At 50.9% G+C, this 20,870-nt stretch overlaps 1 protein-coding gene and 1 long non-coding RNA gene across 2 annotated transcripts in view; both read left to right on the top strand.

Moving 5' to 3' along the window:
- LOC136157105 (ankyrin repeat domain-containing protein 26-like) overlaps nucleotides 1-20,870 on the top strand; it is a 209,646-nt gene that overhangs the window by 122,885 nt on the left and 65,891 nt on the right. The window contains exons 3-5 of the mRNA XM_065919137.1: nucleotides 17,650-17,832; nucleotides 20,369-20,483; nucleotides 20,646-20,819. Of these exons, the coding sequence (XP_065775209.1) occupies nucleotides 17,650-17,832; nucleotides 20,369-20,483; nucleotides 20,646-20,819 (472 nt within the window). The remainder of the gene's footprint in view (nucleotides 1-17,649; nucleotides 17,833-20,368; nucleotides 20,484-20,645; nucleotides 20,820-20,870) is intronic.
- LOC136159120 (uncharacterized) lies at nucleotides 789-9,381 on the top strand. The gene is made up of 3 exons (XR_010661417.1): nucleotides 789-853; nucleotides 2,196-2,305; nucleotides 9,256-9,381. It is a non-coding gene; the product is annotated as an uncharacterized lncRNA (long non-coding RNA).

The raw sequence follows: 20,870 nt of genomic DNA on the forward strand, positions 1-20,870 counted from the left end.
ATGTACTGTTGAAGGCTAGCTTGAAGGATTTTGAGCATTACCTTGCTAACATGTGGAATATGTGCAACTGTGCAATAGTGTGAACATTCTTTGGCATTGCCCTCCTTTGGGATTAAAATGAAAATCGACCTTTTCCAGGCCTGTGGCCATTTCCAATTTTCTGGCATATTGAGTGCAGCGCTTTAACAGCATCATCTTTTAGGATTTTAAGTAGCTCAGCTCCACTAGCTTTAGTGATAAACTGAGGTTTGGCACTGTTTTTCCTACTGATAGGAATGGTTGTTGCAAAAGATCACCTAACCGGGGAGCAAACCCGCGTCCCCTGGAGGGAAAGCACTCAGTCCTAACCGCTGCACCGCCAGGAAGGTCACAGAGACCCTTCCTCTTAAGCCTCATGTCCTCCCAAATCTCCCCTACCCCTTATGAGCATACTCGCCCAACCTTTTGTGGTTTCAGGTGTTAAAAGCTCTCTGTATTTTCTCCATTTCTCATTTTCACTGCACTTTTTTCCCCCTGAGTCCCTTCTGTGTGTCCAGTGATGGAAGGTGGTTCCAGGCATAAGAAGCTGGGAAAGGACTCCTGCTCCTTGTCACTCCCGAAGCAGTTCGGGTCTAATGTCGGTTCCCCGTCCTGGACGTCAGGACCCGCTCTGCTGGGGCCTGAACTGTTCCCCGGGTGCTGGCTCCATGCCCTGCTCCTGGGCCTGGTGGCCGCAGTGGCTGGAGGAAGTGTCTGGCTCTGCCCACAGGACCTGCAGGACCACAGCGATGAGCTGCAGGCTGCCCTGCAGGGCCTGCAGGCAGAGACGCCCCGAGTCGGCACAGCCACCTGCCCCTGGGACACGGCCCGGCAGGTAGGCGCCGGGTGCTTGGAGGTGGTGCGTCTGTTGGGAAGTGGTGGGTCACGTGCTCCTGCCCCAGGGATGGGGTGGTGGGCCAGCCCGCTGCACAGGGGTCACAAGTCCTACGGACCATTTGTGTGGGAGAAGGGTCTTATCTGAGGCCAGGGGTTAAGGCGTCCGAGAGCCCCAAGAGAGAGGGAGGAGGATGAAGGTCCTACTGCTTAGACAGAGTAAGTGGCGAAGGTTGCGATGAACTTGCTGTGACCTCAGGGCAGGCATGTCCCCTGTGAGCCTCCTAAGGCAGGGGGGATGGAAGGAGATGCCCCTGGGGAGGGTCATCTGGGGAGGGGAGCAGAGAACGGGCTGGGGGTGATGGGGGGACGGCCTGTGATGGCCCTGACAAAGGGCAGCCCAAGTCAGCTGTCCTCGGGGCCTCCGAGGGAAGCGGGGTGGGTCTTCTGTGCACCTGGCCTCTGAGGGAGACCCTCACCTGCACCTGCAACCGTGGACTCTGCTGAGCCCCGAGCCACAGCCCTGCTCCTCAGCCAGGGGTGGTTGGCATGTGGCTGTTGTGATCGCATTGCTCGATGAGTGTCAGCGGCCCATGTGGCCACAGGAAAGGGGGTGATGGTCTTTATCCCTCGACGGGCCTGAGCTGCGAGTGTGTGGCCCTTATTGAGATCCAGGAGCTGCGCCCCGGGTGCGGTGGCTGGAAGGCTCTGAGTCGTAGCACCGGAGGGAGCCCTGAGCTTCATGTTGGGGCCGAAGCAGTCACAGCGCTCTCGTGGCTGGAGCCGTGTCTCTTCCCCTCGCCCCCATCTGGCCTCAGAGCGTCTCTCAGCCCCTTCTAAGGAGGAAGGGCGGTCAGCACAGCAGCACTGTGGTGCAGGGGTCACGTGGGTGGTGGAGGCCCGGCTGGCTGTGTATCCAACCAGGGCCACTCCTGACCCAGGCGGCAGCTTGCTGTTTTCAGGGCGATGGGATGCTCTCTTTCCTCACATGTTTATCCCAAGTTCTCTAGGCCGGATGTTCTCGAGTCTGCCACTCTTTTTCATGGAAAGCAATTTGGGAATTCAAAGGAGCTGGCGAGAAGTCAGGATGTGTCTGCTCCCTTCACTTTCCAGCCCATCAACCAGCATGGATGAAACCCCAGCAGCGGCCACACTCACATTCTAAATCAAGCGTTGAGTGTGCCCCCTACCATGCATGGCGTGGGTCACCTGGGCCCAGGAGGGCTGGCCACGCTGTGGGTCCAAAATCACTGCAGATGGTGACTACAGCCATGAAATTAAAAGATGCTTGATCCCATGGTGTCCTGGGCAGAACATCAATGGACATGTCCTCTTATTTCCAGGCACCATCACGTTCGTGAGTGATTCTGCCCCAGTGAGTACAGAAACAGAGATCATGTTGAAGCAGCTGAAGGAGCATTAGTAAGAACTCAGGATCCAGCTGGAGACCCAGGTGAGGGGACTGAGGGAGGCCACAGAGGTTGGGTAACTTCCTGCTGTTGAGACGTGTCTGCGCACACATGTGCCCATAGTGAACGCGTTCAGGGCGAACGAGGTTTGCAGGGAATGTGCGTGACCTTGACTTTCTGACTCCACCCTCTTCAGAAGGAGACGGGACAGAAGGAATAGCTAATAACGGGAGGGAACAGAGTCCCTGCCCGTGTCCGGAGGCTGGTGCAGAGGCCAGAACTGCCTGTTTGCCCTGCACTGGGAAGTCACAGCCCCTGGCTCTGTTGCAGGTGAAGCAGATTCTGGGAGCAGGATCTTAGTTCCTGGGATTTCCCTGCGCCAGGGGCTCCCCAGGTGGCGCTAGTGGAGAAGAAAAGATATGTTGCCAAGACAGGAGACATAAAAGATGCAGGTTCGATCCCTGAGTCGGGAAATCCCCTGGAGGCGAGCGTGGCAATCACTCCAGCCTTCTTCCCTGGAGAATCCCATGGACAAAGGAGCCTGGTGGGCTTCAGTCCACAGGGTCACACAGAGTTGGACACGACTGAAGCGACTTAGCACGCAGGGGCTCCTAGGCCTCCCTGGCCAAGCCTATCTTCTCAGGTGAATGTGTGTCTCTTGCTCTGTTACTCGATTGTGGGGGGTTTGTGGAGGGATGGTGCCCACGGCTCGTCAGGGTTCACCATGGCCACGGGGCGGTCCTGCCCCTGGGTTCCTGCTGTGGCCTTGCCTTCCAGGCCTCGTGGAGGTGTTGTTCCCTCCTACCTTCCTCCTGCAGCTGCTTGTCGGGCCGCCAGCCTCCCTTCCGCACCTGCAGGGCCTCCCGCCAAGGCTGCAGCGGAGGTTACAGGAAGTGACGGAAGCAGGCAGCCACACAAGCCGTAGGGGGCCTTTCACAGACCCCGGTGCCCTGTTGAAGCTGGGCCACCCGCTGTTTTGGTGCTGCCCCGGCAGCCTTGACTCATCAAGTGATTGGTGTCTGGGGGCCCCGGTTGACATCACTCCTCCTCTCTCTTGAGGTTAGTGACCACGAGAGGGAGATGAAGGTGATGAAAAGGGCCTTTGCAGAGGAGAGGAGGCAGCTGGAGCAGGGCTTCCAGCTCGAGGTTGGCGTGCTTCAGGGTCAGAAGGCCAAGCTGGCGACGCTGCACGCGGAGTCACAGGAGGTCATCTGAGGCCTTCGGGAGCAGCTGCAGAGGAGGACGGAGCTGGAGAGGGGCCACGCATGGCAGGTGGATCGGGAGACGGTGCTTCAGCGGCTCAGGCCTGGGGATCTCACGTCCAGGGTTCGTTGCCAAGAACCCGGATCTGAAATTGAATTTGAGCAAATTGCTCAGAGTCACAAGTACTCGTTACCCGAGTGGTGAGCCCTGAAAGAACAGGTTATTTTACAAAGGTACTGACTTTACTTTGTGCCGCACTGTGTGCATTGCCTGAGAGATCTTAGTTCCCTCACCAGGGATCGAGCTTGTGCCCTTGTGGTGGATGCAGGGAGTTTTCACCACTGGACTGCCAGGCAAGTCCCGAAGAGTCTGACTTTAAAAAATACAGTCTCCCTCATCTGTCATCTCGTGGCTCCTGGGGAGGTGGATAAAAGGCCTAAATGCTCCCAAATAACGGGAAAGACCTTTAGAGTTAGTGGCGTTCTTGAAAGAAACAGATATGTGAGCAAAGGAGAGAAAAGGTTTATGTGGAGAACTGGAGCATGATCTTCTGTGCTAGAGAAGGGCCCACACGCCCATCCTCTGGGCGCCACCAGAAAGCTGGGGGCTGGAGAGGCCTGAGGGGAGGCTAGAGGTGGGGAGGCATCTGTGAGCGGGTGATGGGAGCACTCAGGTGTGCAGCCTGGCCCTCTTCCCCGGCCCCCCTGGTGCTCAGGCCGGCACCCACTCCCTCTCAGGAGCCCAGGACTCTAGAAGGGCTTTTCCAGGAGCGTCACAGCAGCACACAGGAGATGACCCGGGTGACTGCAGGCAGGCACAGCTGTGTTGTGGTTGGTGCTCCACGCACTGTGTGTTTTGGCCCCGTGAGCGCCCACACAGGACTCCCGCAAGCTCCCCGCGTCCTGTGGAGACAGGCTTCGTGAGGTGTTGTGTCCCTTGTCTGGGCAGAGGACACTGGCCCACCGCACATGCAGGTGTGGCCAGGTGAGGCACCAGCTCCTGCCTGCGTGCTGACCATCGCACGTTGCTTCACCGGTAAACAGATCACGTGGGATTTATGATAAGCCAAGGAATAAATGTCAGTGCACCTCCAACCTTGAGAAAGGAAATACTAGCATGGCCAGTAGCCCCAGGCTCTGTTCCCAGGCCCCCCCATTTCTCCCCAAGGCATCTGGACTGTTTATCACCCTCTAGACCTGCTCTAGGCCTCTGTCTCAGACTCAGGGGTCCCCCAACGACGTGGAGCCTTGGTCGTGGTGGGCTGACTTTTGAATTCCCTGCTCCATGAAGCGGAGGTGGTACTGGGCCTCACGAGTGGCACGGAGCCTCAGGTGAACGTCTGGACCCACTGTTACTGTTGCGGCTGCGATCAAAGGCTGGTCTCGGGCCCAGTGGACCTGCGAGTCCACATCAGGCCCCAGGCACACTCGGGGGCCTTCAGTGTGGGAGCAGCCCAGCGGCCACACACCCTCTCTGCCGTCTGTCCTGGGCACTTCCTGGGGACAGGCACGGGAGCCCCGTGCTGTCCTAGTGCTTCACACCGTGCCCCCCCCCCCCCCCGGGCCCAGTGGGCTGTGCTGGTCCTCTTTGCTTCTCCTGACTCACGGCTCGCCTTGGCTTGTTAACCCCACAGCTAACATCTCGGTTCCCATCTCAGTGGTGTCTGGATCATTGGACGGGGTTTCCTGGGCACCTGCCTCGTGCTGTCACAGCTGGGGCTGCAGCCAGGACTGAGACAGGTGTTTGTAGCTTTCAGCCCCAGGGGGTGGGTGGAGAAGGCTCCATTCTCTGACATCTGTACCCCTTGTTACAGGCCTGTTCAGATCTTATGTTTCCTCCTGGGTCTGTCCTGGTAGATTGCTTCAAGGCGTTTGGACATGGTGGTTTGTCAAAACTCCAGACCAGGCATTTTACTGAATGGTTCTCAGCTTGGATGCCTGGTTAGATGCTTTCTTTAGGGACCATCTTCTTCACTCTATTGTGTGGTCTTTCGTGAAAGTCTCTTTGGAGGACATTGCCTCAGTTTTTGTGTATCTGAAAATGTCTCAGATTCTCTCCCATTTCTGAAGGCCGGTCTTCCTAGGAGCACAGACCTTGATGCGCAGTTGAAGGCTGCCCTCTGCCCTCTGCCCTGGGCAGGCTGCTCTGAGTGAGCATCCATTTTCCATTGCTGTGGTGATGAGTTACCAGGAAGTCAGAGGCTTAAAGCATCACAACTTAGGATTTCACGGTGTTCGAGGCTGGAAATCAGAAGTGGGTGTGACTGGGCGGGAATCTCGGTGTTGGCAGCTGCCTTCCTTTCTTGGAAGCTCGGGAGGAAACCTGCAGACCTCCCATTTTTGATCCACACCTTCCTCCTCCAAGGCTAGCAGTGACTGGTTGCTCACTGTCAACAGCCAAGCTATTGACATCGATGCACTCCGTAGGTCTTACTTCCCCAGTTTTGGGGGAGGGTTCTTTTTCTTGGGGGAGTGTTTCATTGCCCCACAGCTTGTGGCACCTCAGTTCCCCAACCAGGGATGGAACCCCAGTGTCCTGCCTACGAAGGCAGATTCTTAACCACCCGGAAAGGCCACATGCTTCCACAGCTTTACTTCTGTACTCATGTGGGCGTCAGGTCTACATGGTTTTATTCCCTGTGCAGGTTCATGTCTCCACAACCACAGCTGCAGCTCCACAAGGTCCTTCATATTGTTTATTCACAACTACGTCTGCCACCTGTCTTCCTGCCCACGTACCCCAGCCTCAACCCCTGAAAACCACTAACTGTCCTTCATTTCCAATATTGTGTCTTTACACAAGTGACACAAAAGGAATCATTCAGAATGAGACCTTTCGGATTGCCTTTCCTCACATAGCATGATTCCCTGCAGTGTGTCCACAGTTTCTTTCTTCCTGTCGCTGGATGGTATTCCAAGGCGTTAATGTCCCACAGCTTGTCTTCAGTTCAGTCCCTCAGTCGTGTCTGACTCTTTGCAACCCCGTGGACTGCAGCACGTCAGGCTTCCCTGTCCATCATCAACTCCCAGAGCTTGTTCAAACTCATGTCCATTGAGTCGGTGATGCCATCCAACCATCTCATCCTCTGTCATCCCCTCCTCCTGCCTTCAATCTTTCCCAGCATCAGGGTCTTTTCCAATGAGTCAATTCTTCGCATCAGGCAGCCAAACTATTGGAGCTTCAGCTTCAGCATCAGTCCCTCCAATGAACACCCAGGACTGATCTCCTTTGGGATGGACTGGTTGGATCTCCTTGCAGTCCTAGGGTCTCTCAAGAGTCTTCTCCAGCACCACAGTTCAAAAGCATCAATTCTTCAGCGCTCAACTCTCTTTATGGTACAACTCTCACATCCATCATGACCACTGGAAAAACCATAGCTTTGACTAGACGGACCTTTGTACACTTTTTAATATGCTGTCTAGATTGGCCTAGATATATGGATATATAGGCCAGTATAGCTTTCCTTCCAAGGAGCAAGCGTCTTTTAATTTCATTGCTGCAGTCACCATCTGCAGTGATTTTGGAGCCCAAGAAAATAAAGTCTGTCACTGTTTCCATTGTTTCCCCATCTATTTGCCATGAAGTGATGGGACTGAATGCCATGATCTTAGTTTTTTGAATGTTGAGTTTTAAGCCAACTTTTTCACTCTCCTCTTTCTCTTTCATCAGGAGGCTCTTTAGTTCCTCTTTGCTTTCTGCCATGGGGGTGGTGTCATCTGCATATCTGAGGTTATTAATATTTCTCCCGTCAGTCTTGATTCCAGCTTGTGATTCATCCAGCCCAGCATTTCACGTGATGTACTCTGCATACAAGTTAAATAATCAGGGTGACAGTATACAACCTTGACGTTCTCCTTTCCCAATTTAGAACCAACTTGTCCTAATGCTCCCCTTTGAAAGGATGGCCGGGCTGATTCCAGTTTTGGGCTGTCACAGAAGCTGCAATGAACATTCCTAGGCAGGTGTTTGTGTGGATGTAGGTTTTCATTTCACAGGATAAATGCCCAGGAGAGCAATTACTGATCTGTACCGCAGTTGCATGTCTAATTTTATATGAAATTGCCCAGCCGTTATCCAGAGCGGCTACTAACAGTTTATGTTCCCGCCAGCAGTGTATGCTAGGTTTAGTTGCCCCACATCCCTGTCCACACTGGGTGTTGTCACTGTTATTTTAGCCACTCCAGTAGGTGAGTGACCCTGAGTCAGAACAGCTAGAGCGGCCCTAGTTGGTTATCCCCTTCCCCTCGCTGATTCCGGCCTGGTAGAGAAGGAGGTTTCCCTTGAGGGCAGAGAGCAGAACGCTCTGTGCACTTCAGAAGAGTCGAGGTCTAGTCTGCTCAGGCTCCATACAGAATGTCACAAGCAGGCGGCTTAAACTACAGGAGTTTGTTTCCCAAGGTTCTCAAGGCCAAGATCAAGGCGGGGCTGGCTTGGTTCCCATGAGGCCCTTCCACGCTTGTGGGCAGCCCCCTCTCACTGTGTCTCCTTATAAAGTCACTGTCCCGTTGGGCTGGGACCCCACCCTGTGAGCACATTTACCCTTAATGACCTGTTAGCAGCCTTGTCTCCAGACAGTGGTGACTTTGTGGGCCTGGTTCTACCCACAGCAGCCACTCTGTTTAGGCCTCCAGCCTTTGACTCCTGGTGAGTTGTGACGCTCTTCGCCTGTTTTTCTTTCCGGTTTTCAGAACATTGGTTTGCCCTGTGACTTCAGCTCTCTAATGGATCTCGGAAGAGTTGTTGACTCTCAGTGACTCCACTTTTTCTTTGTTCTTGTTGGGAGGGTGGGGGTGATGACTTCCAAGCTCTTTCCAGGCCGGGGCGAAAACGGTGTTTTGTTTCTCACGTGGGTTTCTGCACGTTCACTGTCAGAACTTAGAAGCGTAGTAGATTTTCACCGGCCGACCGGTGTCCTTGCTGAGTTCCCACTCACTCTGGGAGTGCTTTTGTCGCCTCTGGTTTCTCAGACACCTGCTGTACCGTGGAGAGACCTGCAGTTCCCATCTGCATCTTCCCACCGCTGCCTGCCTCTCCCCGAGCCTGGCTCATAAGGTGGGAACACCTGCCCTGGGGCGACAGTGATGCCCCTGCCTAGCTGTGCATGAACCCTGCTCCGAGGCGCAGAGGGCTTGAGACCCTCAGCCTCCAGAGAAATTGCTAGGGAATAGCAGAGGAGCAAAACATGGTTTGTGTAAAGCTCTGTCTCAGGAGTGTGAGCTCTACATTTAGAGGGAGGCTGCTGTACGCGGCTGGTGTGGGTCCCGTTATGGAAGGAATTAAACCCAGCGAAGAACCCAGGAGGTAAACAGGACAAAATAACTTGATCCTCCCAGGATCTGGCCTGAGGTCACTGGGAGGGCTACAGGCAGGCCTTCCAGGCTCTCAGGGTTCAGAAGCCCCTGAATGGAGTTTGTGTTAGTCGCTCAGTCCTATCCGATTCTTTGTGACCCCATGGACTTTAGCCTGCCAAGCTCCTCTCACTGTTGGATTCTCCAGGGAAATTTACTGGAGTGGGTTGCCATGCCCTCCTCCAGGGGATCTTCCCAACTCAGGGACCAAATCCACGTATCCTGTGTCTCCTGCATTGCAGGCGGATTCTTTACCGTCTGAACTACTAGAAAATGGAGTGTGGGCATCAGATAAATGGACTCTTCAGAATTCGTGAGCTTTCCTGAACAGGCTCTTACCTTGTGGGGTGGCCTACCAGGTAGAGATGCAGTTTTCTGTGTCTGGTGGTGACCCTGAAGGTCTGGGCAGTCAGCCCACAAGCCCTGTACCTTTTCCCCGGCAGCGGTATGGAGCCACCCAGAGGCTGTTGCTGGCCCGTTCCCAGCTCACGCAGTGGGTGCAGCAGCTGCAGGAGGAGATGGCACAGCGCGTGCCTGCAGGCCGCGTGGCCGAGCTGCAGCAGTTGCTGGAAGGGGAGCAGCGGGCGGCTTGGCGGCTCTAGGAGGAGGCACAGGTGAGTGGGGCAGGGCTGGGGGGCCAGCTGGGGGTGACGGGGAGGGTGAGTAGGATCTCTGGTGACTTAGCCACAAGCTGCCCAGGTGCCAACGGGAGGACGGCCCGACAGCCCTCCCGCCAAGTGGGATGCTTATGGAAGCCACGGTACCAAGCTTCTGCGGGAAACTGGTGGGTCTTGAGCGACCGACCGTGAAGTCCCCCAGCCTGTTTTCTTGGCTGAGTGTGTCTGCAGTCAGCCACACATGTGACCTGCTTCCAGGTCTGAAACGTGGTGATAGAAGGCCCCGGGCAGACAGATGGGCAGGGATAGCTCTTCAGGAGTGCACGCAGGTGCAGAGGTCCTGAGGTGGGCTATGCTTGGCGTGTTCAAAAGCAGCAAGGAGTAGGGGGCTGGTTGGACATGAGATCAGCACAGTGACTGCACGGACTTGGGGAGCCCTGCTGTGTGCCAGCCTCTCATGGAGAAACAGAGCTGCTGCCTTAAGAGGGCAGCAGAAGAGTGGCTCAGAGCGTGCACTGCAGGGGACTGGATCCTGGCTCCACCACCTGAGCCGAGTGATTTAACTGAGTGATTGATTTGACCCTCTGTGCTTCGATTTCTTTGAACCTCTGGAGGCAGTGGTTCCCACCTCAGAGCAGTCTCTGAGGCATCAGTGAGGGAGCGCCTCAAAGTGTGAGCCTGGGAAGCACATTTGGGTCCTCAAAGTTCCTGGGTCAGTGGGAGGGTGAGGAGGGGCAGAGGGCCAGGTGCCTTCCTGAGGAAGGAATCTGTGCAAGATGGGAAAGGTGGGTAAAATCTGCCAGTTGTAAAACACAAATTCTAACGAAGAACAGCCTTATAGCATTATGCAGACACGTGCTGGAGAGACATTTAAGCTAGGACGGATTATTGACAAAGGAAATTTAGTCAGAGATCCACTAGAAAGGCTACCATGTTTGGGGAAACTCACCTTTGAGTCATCTAGGATTAAGATCCTAGGACAAGGAGTCTCTTCTCTGCTCACACTACTGTGAGACATGCAGCTTTGTGGCTTCTGAGACATTTCTAACCATCCGTTCCTATGGATGAAAGGTTAGGCAGATGCTCAGATTGTGTGCACTTCAGCTGATTTCCATTCTCAAGTAAATAAGCCTGAGATGACTCTTTTTAAAGTGAACCGTGTTGATCTCTAACCTCCTCTCGTTCAGGAAGCACATGAAAAACAGCTGGAAAGAACAGAAGAGCAGGTGGAGGAGGTGGAGATGACTTGGAAGAACATGGAAGTGCTCCTCCATGAGAAAGTGGGTGAGCTGAAGGAGCAGGTGAGTGATGGACGCCTCCTTTGGGCGACCGGGTAGCTGATGAGGGAGACAGGACCCAAGAGAACCCTGTGTCCTGCGGAAGTGCTGAGGAGGGGAGAGGAGGGCAGGGAGAGAGGGGAGAGAGAGGCCTTGCTGTCCTATGAGGTCTGCTTGGTGCTCCGGGAAGTGAAATGTGAGCATCTGTGGAAATACTTCTCTACACAGGGACCAAATGTGGTTTATCTGGAGCGCCCTGGGCCGCGGGTCCCCAGTTCTAGTCTCTCTGTGCAGGCTACCCACTCCAGACCCCCACTCCCCATCTGTGTAGCTCCTGTTCTGCCGGCACCGCCGCCCTCCAACCTCGACTGTCCCCAGGTCCTCACTTTCCTTCCCAGCCGTCAGGCTCTTGGTGACCCCACTACCCCCCAGTCGCTCTTGGCAAAACCTCAACCCCAGGTAAATCTTGAGGCTCCTACATGCCAGGGCTACATCCTCAGAGTAGACAGCAGCTTCTCTGGTGGCCTCGAGATTCTGCAGGACCTGGGCCCCTCCCCTCGGGCCCTTGGCCAGCCGACTTGGCAGCTCTGCCTTCCTCACGGGCCTCCTGGCCGTTCTTATCACCCCCGCATGTGCCGGCCTCTGCCCGGGAGGTTTACCCAGGCAGCCTCCCCCACGCTCCTCTCAGGGCTGTCTGTTCACCTCAGGCTCAGCCGTGTGTCCCCCGCCTGGGTTCTCTGTGAACACGCCAGCTGACCCTGCGTGCCCTGCTGGCTCCTCCCGTTAGAACACGTGCCTGTGGGAGCAGGGCCGCGGCCGGGCAGCACTTGGCCCGCAGAGCTGCTCAGTAGCTAGTTGAGTGAGTGAACTCAGCGCGGACTTTCAAAGCCCAAAGCTGGGACCCCTGCGTCTTTGCATCTTGAGCGTGTATCCTGTGTCCCCGTCGCTGGAGCCCCTGTCGGTGTCGTGTGGGTGGCACCAAGGAGCCTCGGCGCGTCCTGCTGACACGGTGGGCCTGCAGAGCCCGCTGACATAAGCCAAACAGTTTGGGTGCTCCTGACAATTTCCTTGTTGTCTTTTGGAGGTCTCCAGATTTGGGTCTTCTTGTCTTCATTTGTACAAACTTGTACCCAGTTTGTACAAAGGTGGCTTAAATGTTCTCTACCACATAGTTCGTCAGTTTCCTCTCTCATGCCAGGATCACAAAACCTGTCATTACATCCAACATGTCCGTAATTTGTAAGGTTCCCCAAGCTAGCCTGAACGCGTGTGGAGGAATAGGAAGGGAGAGCTGGTGGCGTGGCGTGCCTGCGTGAGACGTGCCGTACACTGCGGTTCTCTCCCCTCTCCCGTTTGGAAAGAGCACAGGATCTGATCTGCTGCTCAAGGAGCTCTATGTGGAAAATGCCCACCTGACAAAAGCGCTTCAAGTCACTGAAGAGAAGCAACGAGGCGCCGAGAAAAAGTCCCGATTCTTGGAAGGAAAAGTTAGAGCTCTCAGCAAACTCCTCAGCAAGATTGCTACAGCTTCCCTCGCTGTGTAGACTGCTTTTCTTCCTGGAGTTCATTGAAAGAACGTCTTTTAAAGTAAACCAGTGTGACACTGTAACTTATTGTGGCTCGTTGGCTGTATACCCCTCAATAGATGAGGATTGTGATTCTGTTTACCCCACAAGCATTTAATGAAGAACTGTGTGCCAAATGCCTGGGAAACACGTTGGAAAAGACTACTTTTTTTTTTTTTTAGTGGTCCTTGGGTGACTTCCAGAGTTAAATTCCTAATTTTGCTACTGAAATACAAACCAGATTATGGGGTTCTCAGCAAGGAAAATGGTAAAATAAAGCAATTTTAATCTTGCACTTCTGACCTTGGCTACAGAGATTGAAATGCAAAGTCAGGGCTGTGTAGTTTTACCATTGCACTGTTAGTGCTATGGGTTTAGTCACTGACATTCTCGATGGTGGGTCGAAGTAGACAGTCCAGAAACTCTACACTTTCTGTGACTTTCAACTAGCGATAAGGGATAGTGGAAGGAAGCCTTTTTGTCAGGGCCTGTTCCACCGCGAGGGAGGTCTAGACAGTGGTGGTGTTTTAGGGCTGTGGACTCAGGGAGGATGGTATTGTATCCCTTGTGAATGCAATCTTTTCCTCACTGAAATGTCATCACACTCTAAAATGTATTATATGTTTAAAAAAAACAGGAAAAAAGTATAGTTTTCTATTCAAGATATACATAAATTATGGTCATTTGGTTGATCAAAATTACCTACTGTAATATGAAGTCACTGTATCTGCAATAAAATCCTTTTTTATTAAAATATTAAAATATTTAGATTAACTTCTAAATATTTTTAAACTAAAACATTTCAAAGATATAGAAAAATAGTTCTGTAGGAAACACTCATATGCATTACATAGACACGCAGCTGTGTAAGAACATTGTACGACGTCCTGGACAGAAGCCCAGTCCCTGCTCTGCTGCAGCCAACCTCTCTCCTCTTCCCGGTGGCAGCGGCTCTCCTGAGGCTTCTGCACGCCCCCTACCCCCCATCTGCCTGCACATTTACTGTACGTGCTTGAATGAGAAAAACCGTAAACGCTGGAAGAGATGGAAAGCTCAGATCTGGGGTAGGAGGACTCAACAACATAATGTGGACCCTTCTCTCCGTGCACCTATGGTTGCTTAACCTATGACAAAGAGGCAAGGATGGACAGTGCGGAAAACCCTCTTCAATAAGTGGAGCTGCGAAATCTGGACAGCTCCGTAAAAGAATGAAATTAGAACATTGTCTGATACCATACAGCAAAGTATACTCAGAATGCATCAAAGACCTACATGGAAACTTTTAGAGGAAAACATAGGCCAAACACTCTTTGAGGGAATTCTCTTGGCAGTCCAAGGGTTAAGACATGGCACTTTCACTGCTGTGGGCCTGAGTTCGATCCCTGGTCAGGGAACTAAGATCCCACAAGTCCCATGGCACAGCCAAAAAGCACTCTGACATAAATTGCAGAAATATCCTTTTTGATCCATGTCTTAGAGTACCGAAAATAAAAACAAAAATAAACACATGGGACTTAATTATACTTAAAAGCTTTTCAACACCAAAGGAAACAATAAACCAAACAAAAAGCTAACAAGGACAAAATATTTGCAAAGGAAGCAACTGACAAGGGATTAATCTTCAAAATATGCAAATAGCTCTTGTAGCTCTGTGTCAAAAAAATAAAAAACCGAAAACCCAGTTTAAAAATGGGCAAAACAAATAAATAAAAATAAAAAGTAGAAATGGGCAGAAGACCGTAATAGACAGCTCTCCAAAGACATACAGATTGCCAATAGGCACATGAAATGATGTTCAGCCTCACAAATTATCGGAGAGATGCACGACAGACCTGCAGTGAGGTATCACATCACACTGATCAGAATGGCCATCATCCAAAAGTCTACACATAATAAAGGCTGGAGAGGGTATAGAGGAAAGGAAACCCTCCTACCTTCGTGGGAAGACTGTAAATTGGTACAGCCACTATGAGAACAGTATGGAAGTTCCTTAAAAAGCTGAAAGTGCAATAGAACTACTGTATGATACAGAAGTCTCACTCTGGGGCATATATCTGGAGAAAACTATAATTCAAAAAGATACACATACTCCAGTGTTCATTCCAAACTCCCTTCCCATCCAAGGTTGCCACATACCATTGAGCAGAATGGCCCGTGCTGTACAGTAGGAAAGACGATTGAGTTTTCCACCTTGGATCCATCACTTACTGTCAGAGTGGCTTTGGTGAGGCTACTTAGCCTTCCCTGAGGGGAGCAGCTGCTCAGCTTCTGCTGGAGGAAGCAGGGAGGTGGGTTCCCCGCTGTCCCCTCCCCAGCAGCACATTCCTTGGCCCTGGCCCACTGGTACCTTGTCTTGTCCAGGCAGAACTGTTTAGGCCTGAGTCCTGCTCCTCTTCAGTCGAGAACCTTCATCATTAGCCTTCCTCTACTCACCATCCTGGGGTCTGGGGCCTGGTGCCCACTGCCTCCTGGCCTCCTGCCCACTCTCCAGAGCAGCCGGACCGCTCCTTCCTCCCCAGCCTTGCCTTGATTATACCTAATGTCCACCCTTTCTAGACTGGCGTTCCACCTAGTGACAGCACGTCCCTGATTCTGCAGAAGCAGTGATAATGCACAAATTAGTAAGAGTGATTGCTGCCACGTGTACACTTAACAAAATGCCCCTTCACTCTATGTGATGGCCTCCAACACCCACAGCTTCGTAAAGTGATGCTGGGATGAGACAATTGAGGCTGAGGGTTTAAACTTGATATTTGAGCTGGGATTTGCACATGCACGGGCCTACCTGCCACCAAATCTGACTCTTTCTGCTGCAGCCCTTGGTTTTTCTTTATCACTGTGGGGATTAGTTGATATTAGTGCCAGATCGGGGCTGGAACGGCCTTGCTAGGCATGATCTATCCCTCTCCCTCCCCAGGCAAACAGTCTAATTTGCAGGGTGAGATCACAGGAGACAGGAGATAGATACGTGGATCCATAGACAAATGGAGAAAATAAATTGGTTGAAATATCTGCCGTTCATTTAGGGGCAGAGCCAGATTAGTCATTCAAAACGATCTTTGTCTTATCCGCGTATGACTGTGATCTCTCTTCTCAAAGCTGAGGGCCCAGACAAGGCCCTTGGGTTCTCCCCTCCTACAGATGTAGTTTATGTAATAAGCATCTGAACGCCAGCATCCCAGCTCCCTTTAGACAGATTTCTTGAGCTCTGACAGCTTCAGAAAGGAACCAGGCAGCAAATGTGGACACGGCAGCCCAAGGACCGCTTGGAGTTGCAGGCTGCACTTGCCTCGATCACGGAGAATGATTCTCCCATCCCTCAGCCTCACTCCTGGGCTGAAAACAGCCCCCACCCCCACCCGGGGCCCATCCATGTCCATGATAAAGAATCCTCTCTCTCCGCCCGGCACACACCCAGGTTCACACCTGGGCCAATTTCTCTGCCTTTCAGGTTGGCCGTTGCCTGTCCTGCGGGATCAGAAATGATAGGTTTACACTGCACTGTGAGTTTGGATCAGAGTGTGCTCTTGAGCCAATGTGTGTTCCCTGCTTCTTCCCAGCCTCAGCCACTACCTGGGAAGAGAAAAAAGCTCCTTGCTCTTTCCTGGGAGCCAGGCTGAGGCAGGCTGAACATGCACTCCAGCTGTTCTCCACACCCGGGATACGTTTACTCAGAGCACAGTGTCAGCCACACAGACTCGGGGCAGGAGTCCCCTCCCCGCCGGGAAGTGACAACAGCCCGTGGCTGCATGCACGGCAACCCGCCCCCTCCCATCTGTGGGGACAGATGAGGGTCTTGAGCTCTTCTTCCCTCCAGTGAGGATCCAGCTCGTGGCCTCACCACGTGATGTTTATGCCCTGGTAGCAGCACTGGCAGCTTTCTCTGAGCCTTACCACCTGGCACCCGTGACCTGCAGTGCTGAGAGCTCTCCCCCTTCCCCTGGAGGCGAGCCGTTTGCTTTCGGCTCCTCTCTTTGATTTCGGCTCCTCTCCACTCCGGCGGCAGAGAGGAGAAGAGTTCCACAGAGTGCGGGAGCAGAGTCTAGGCTGTGGCGAGGAGGAGGGCGTGGGGCTGGGCAGCTCTTTCAGGGTCTTCGTTTGTGGGCTGAGCACCGTTCAGGCTGCGGGTGAAGGGGGCAGCATGGTGGAGGGAGAGGGTTTGCTTTGGTTTTTTTACAGTGCTGTGCTGGTTTCTGCCAAGCATCAGCGTGAGTCCGTCTCAGGACAGAGGGGTTCCTTGTTTCTAAAGATGGCAGCCATTCTGGTCCAAGCCTCTTGGTCCCTGCTTTTCCTCCTATCAGACACTTGCCCCAAGTAGGCTAGCTTCCCTGTTAGCTCAGTTGGTAAAGAATCCACCTGCAATGCAGGAGAGCCCGGTTCCATTCCTGGGTCAGGAAGATCTGCTTGAGAAGGGATCGGCTACCCACTCCAGTGTTCCTGGGCTTGCTTGGTGCTCAGCTGGTAAAGAATCTGCCTGCGATGCGAGAGACCTGGGTTCTGTCTCTCGGTTGGAAAGGTCCCCTGGAGAAGGGAAAGGCTACCCACTCCAATATTCTGGCCTAGTGTATAGTCCATGCCTTAGCAACGAGTCAGACACGACTGAGCGACTATCACTTTCACTTTTCATGCTTTTTATAAATGACCTTTATTGAGGATATTTCTATTTTATTGTATTTTTTTAAAATCATGAATGGGTTGTGAATTTTGTCAAGTGTTTTTTCTGCATAGTCTTACTTTTACTTCTTACTTGAATGCTGGTAGATTTGCTCTTTGAATCCATTTGGTCCTAAGCTTTTAGCTTTGCGGAGGTTTTTTTTTTTTAAATAATATTTGAATCTCCTTATTTCTTATTGGAGTGTTGAGTTTTTCTACTTTTTCTTGTTTTAGTCTTGACAGATTGTATGTTTTTCAGAATTTATCTAGGTTTTCCAGTTTGCAATTGTTCATCAATAATAATGGTCCCTTATGATTATGCTTCTTTACTTCTAACGTATGTGTTGTAATGTCACTTTCCTTTCTGTTTCTTTCAGTTTCCTCTCTTTCCTTCTTACCTTAGGTAAGGGTTCATTGATATTGTTTGTTTCTTTCAAAAAATGCATTTCCAGTTCTTGCACATGCACACTGGGCATTCTGGCACACGGGCAATGTGTTTAGAGGTGTCGCTTAGCGACGCTCATTCTGGGATGCAAGATTCCAAACCGTTGAGCTTCCCAGCTGGGAGGTTGTGGCGGGACGGCTCTGGCTTACCTCTAGTGCTCGTGTTGGGCTTAGGGGACCGCGAAGAGCCGACGGGGAGTTGAGGTGTGTTTGGAGTCTGTAGGCTCTGCGATGAAGAAGCTTTTTGGCTTCAGGAGTAAGAAGGGCCTGTCACCCTTCAGCTCCTCCATCAGCCTGGGGAGAGACAGAGGTCATCATAAAACCAGCTTCCAGCCCAGGTACCACATCCGAGACAAGGACCTCGGGAAGATCCACAAGGCTGCCAGCGTGGGCAACGCAGCCAAAGTGCGGCAGGTCCTGTTGCTCGGAGAGAGTGTCCTGAATGAGAAGGACAAGATGAACAGGTAAGCGGGGAGGGAGGGCCTGGCAGGGGTCCCTCCTGGGAGTCTCCCCTCCAAAGCTCACAGACACCTTTGTGGGATCCAGCGCCCCACAGACTTGATAGGCTGCAAAAGCCTGAGTTACTTTCGGACCTGCTAATAATTCCCCTTATAGAGCACTTTACTGGCCGTTTTAAAGTTATTTAACTGAATGTCAGTAATCACAGAACTGAAATAAAACATGAATAGCATCTTTTTTTTTCTTCTTCCTCTTCCTCCTCTTCATTCGTTGTTCTGCATGCGTTAACATGATCTCCTCTTGAGTAAGAGCTCTCAAGTTCTATAGCCCTCAAGAAATCTTCTGGAACTCCCAGCTCTCACATTGTTTTTCTCATGTGATTTATGAAAACTCTTCTTCCCATTGATCATTCATTATGGATATTGGCAGTGGACAGGCTTTTGATGTTGACGGCATCTTATTTTTAATGTACACATTTTTATACCATAATGGTACATATTACAGAAAACTGCATAGTGAGAAAAATAATCCCCATGACAGGTCAGCTCCTGGGTTAAAAATTCTTCAGATACAGTGCAGTATCTGTTTTATATCAGTGTACGCTTATGTGTATATGTTCCTTGCTGAAGGACCTTAGAAGACAGCTTTGAAATAGGAAGCTGGCTGTGTCCTTGCATAGGAGGGCATTTTCCTAGGGTATGTGGTCTTTCCATGTTTAAATAAACAGATCGTGGTTTTAAAGATTTTGGGTTACACATGCTGTCTTTAATTGTTGTGATGAAATTAAAAGTTTTGTGTAGTAGGCAAAGATTTGCCCTTTTAGATATCAAAATTTGCTAGTGACATTTTCTATCAGAAAAGATAAATTATGTGTAGATGCTGTAGAAATAACCTGGTAACTATTGAGATAAAAGTAACTAGATTTTTTATCTCACCAAAAAGTTTCAGATGGAGTATGGATCAAAAATTTTAAACACACAGGATGAGAAAAGTACCAGAAGAAAATTGAAATTCCTATTTATACATTTTTTGCATACTGACAAAGACCTTTTTTTTCTAGTTGTACTGGTTATTAACCTTAATATTTTTTTAATTAGATGGTAATTGCTTTCCAGTGTTGTGTTGGTTTCTGCTGTACAACTTCATAAATCGGTTGGTAATATACATATATCCCACCCCAAGGACCGTTCTAAGAGTGATTTCAAAGGCAAGAAGTGTGGAGTTTCCTGGGTTTCGGCACCAAAAAACAAAAAGAAGAAAAACAGAAATCTGCAAGTTGATTTAGCAATCCCCCAAATTTGATAATCTCTGTAGAGCAAGCTGTCTGTAGGGAAGTCAGATGAGCAGACAGGGCTTGTCTTTCTGGCACTCATAGGAATGTGGCACAGATAAAAACAATTTGTCACTTTCAATTTAACTTAGAGTTTTTTGTGAGGATTGGTATCCCGTGACAACTTTCAGCCTTTTCAGAAGTCAAGGGAATCTTGGGAATTTCCTGGCCGTCCAGTGGTTAAGACTCACTGCTCTGGGCCCAGGGTTCAATCTCTGGTGAGGGAACTAAAATCCTGCAAGCTACAAGGATATGTTTTCGAACATGGGAAATATAGTTAATATTTTATAGTCACTTTAAATGCAGTGTAACCGTTCACAGCTGGGGATCACTGTGTTGTGCACCTGTATTATATAATAATATATAATATGCATCATCTCTAAGGAAACTTAGATGAAAACCCCTCATGGTTATTAGACAACCGGAAAGACAAGAAATGGACAAACAAATATGCTACAATTTACAGTTGTAAAGCCTGTGAACTATAAATTATATTCCAATGTCAGAGACGTTAACATGTGAGAAAATAAACATATTAGAATCATCGAAGTACAATGTTGTCTCCAATCCTCTAAACACATCTGCAAAGGAGGTGTAATGTCCTTTGACTTCATTCAGATGTTGTCCTTGTAAGATAGTAGCAATAGTAGTAAGTATGATAATATAATCTAACAATTACTAGCTGTTATCTGTGCCGGGAACAGTTCCAAACCCTGTGCATGGGTCTGATTTAAGCATCGCAGTGCTGTCCTGTGAGATAACCACTCCACTCTCTCCATTTTGTTGGTGAGGAAATTGAGGTACAGAGAGGGTGAGCGACAGCTAATAAGTGACAAAGTCAAATGTAAGCTCAAGTTGAGCTGAATCTCAAGGTCTCGAGCATTCTATTCAAGTAGACTGTTCTTTCATTACTGTGTAAGAGGAGCTGAACCCACTCCAGTGTTCTTGCCTGGAGAATCCCAGGGATGGGAGCCTGGTGGGCTGCCATCTATGGGGTCGCACAGAATCGGACACTGAAGCGACTTAGCAGCAGTAGCGGCAACAAGAGGAGCTAAACGAATAATATCCTGCTCTTTCTCCAGAAGAAAACGAAATATTTGTTTTAGAGGGATACAAGTACTATGCTGTTGAGTGTTTTCAATCACACAAAGAGTTGTTTGTCTTGAAACAGTTACACCACATTTTCCTAAGAACTTGTCTTGCTTTTGTAGGACTGCCCTCCACTTGGCCTGTGCCAATGGCCATTTAGTGGTGGTAGCTCTCCTCCTGGAGAGAAAATGCCTGCTTGACCTCTGTGACAGTGAAAACAAGACCGCGCTGATAAAGGTATGGGGCAGCGAACCATGTCCACATGAGATGGCTGTGATTTAACTACTGAGACTAACAATGAATTGATCTCGTTGAAATAGAGGGAACTGGTGAACTTGTGGGCTATTTACTGTGAATTCCTAGAACTCACACTCTTGTTTCTTGGCACAACGCTGACAGGCCGTAGAATGCCAAGAGGAGGAGTGTGCGACTCTCCTGCTGGAGGAGGGCGCCGACCCGAACGTCAGGGACGCCAGTGGCAACGCCGCGCTCCACCACGCGGTCCTTTGCCAGAATACATCACTGGCAGCAAAGCTGCTTTCCTACAACGCCAATATAGAAGCCAGGAACGAGGTATCGTCAGCTAACTCTATTGACAAAATATTTGCAAAGCATTTTTCTAAA

Source organism: Muntiacus reevesi, chromosome 2, assembly GCF_963930625.1.
Source record: "Muntiacus reevesi chromosome 2, mMunRee1.1, whole genome shotgun sequence".
NCBI classification, from domain to species: Eukaryota; Metazoa; Chordata; class Mammalia; order Artiodactyla; family Cervidae; genus Muntiacus; species Muntiacus reevesi.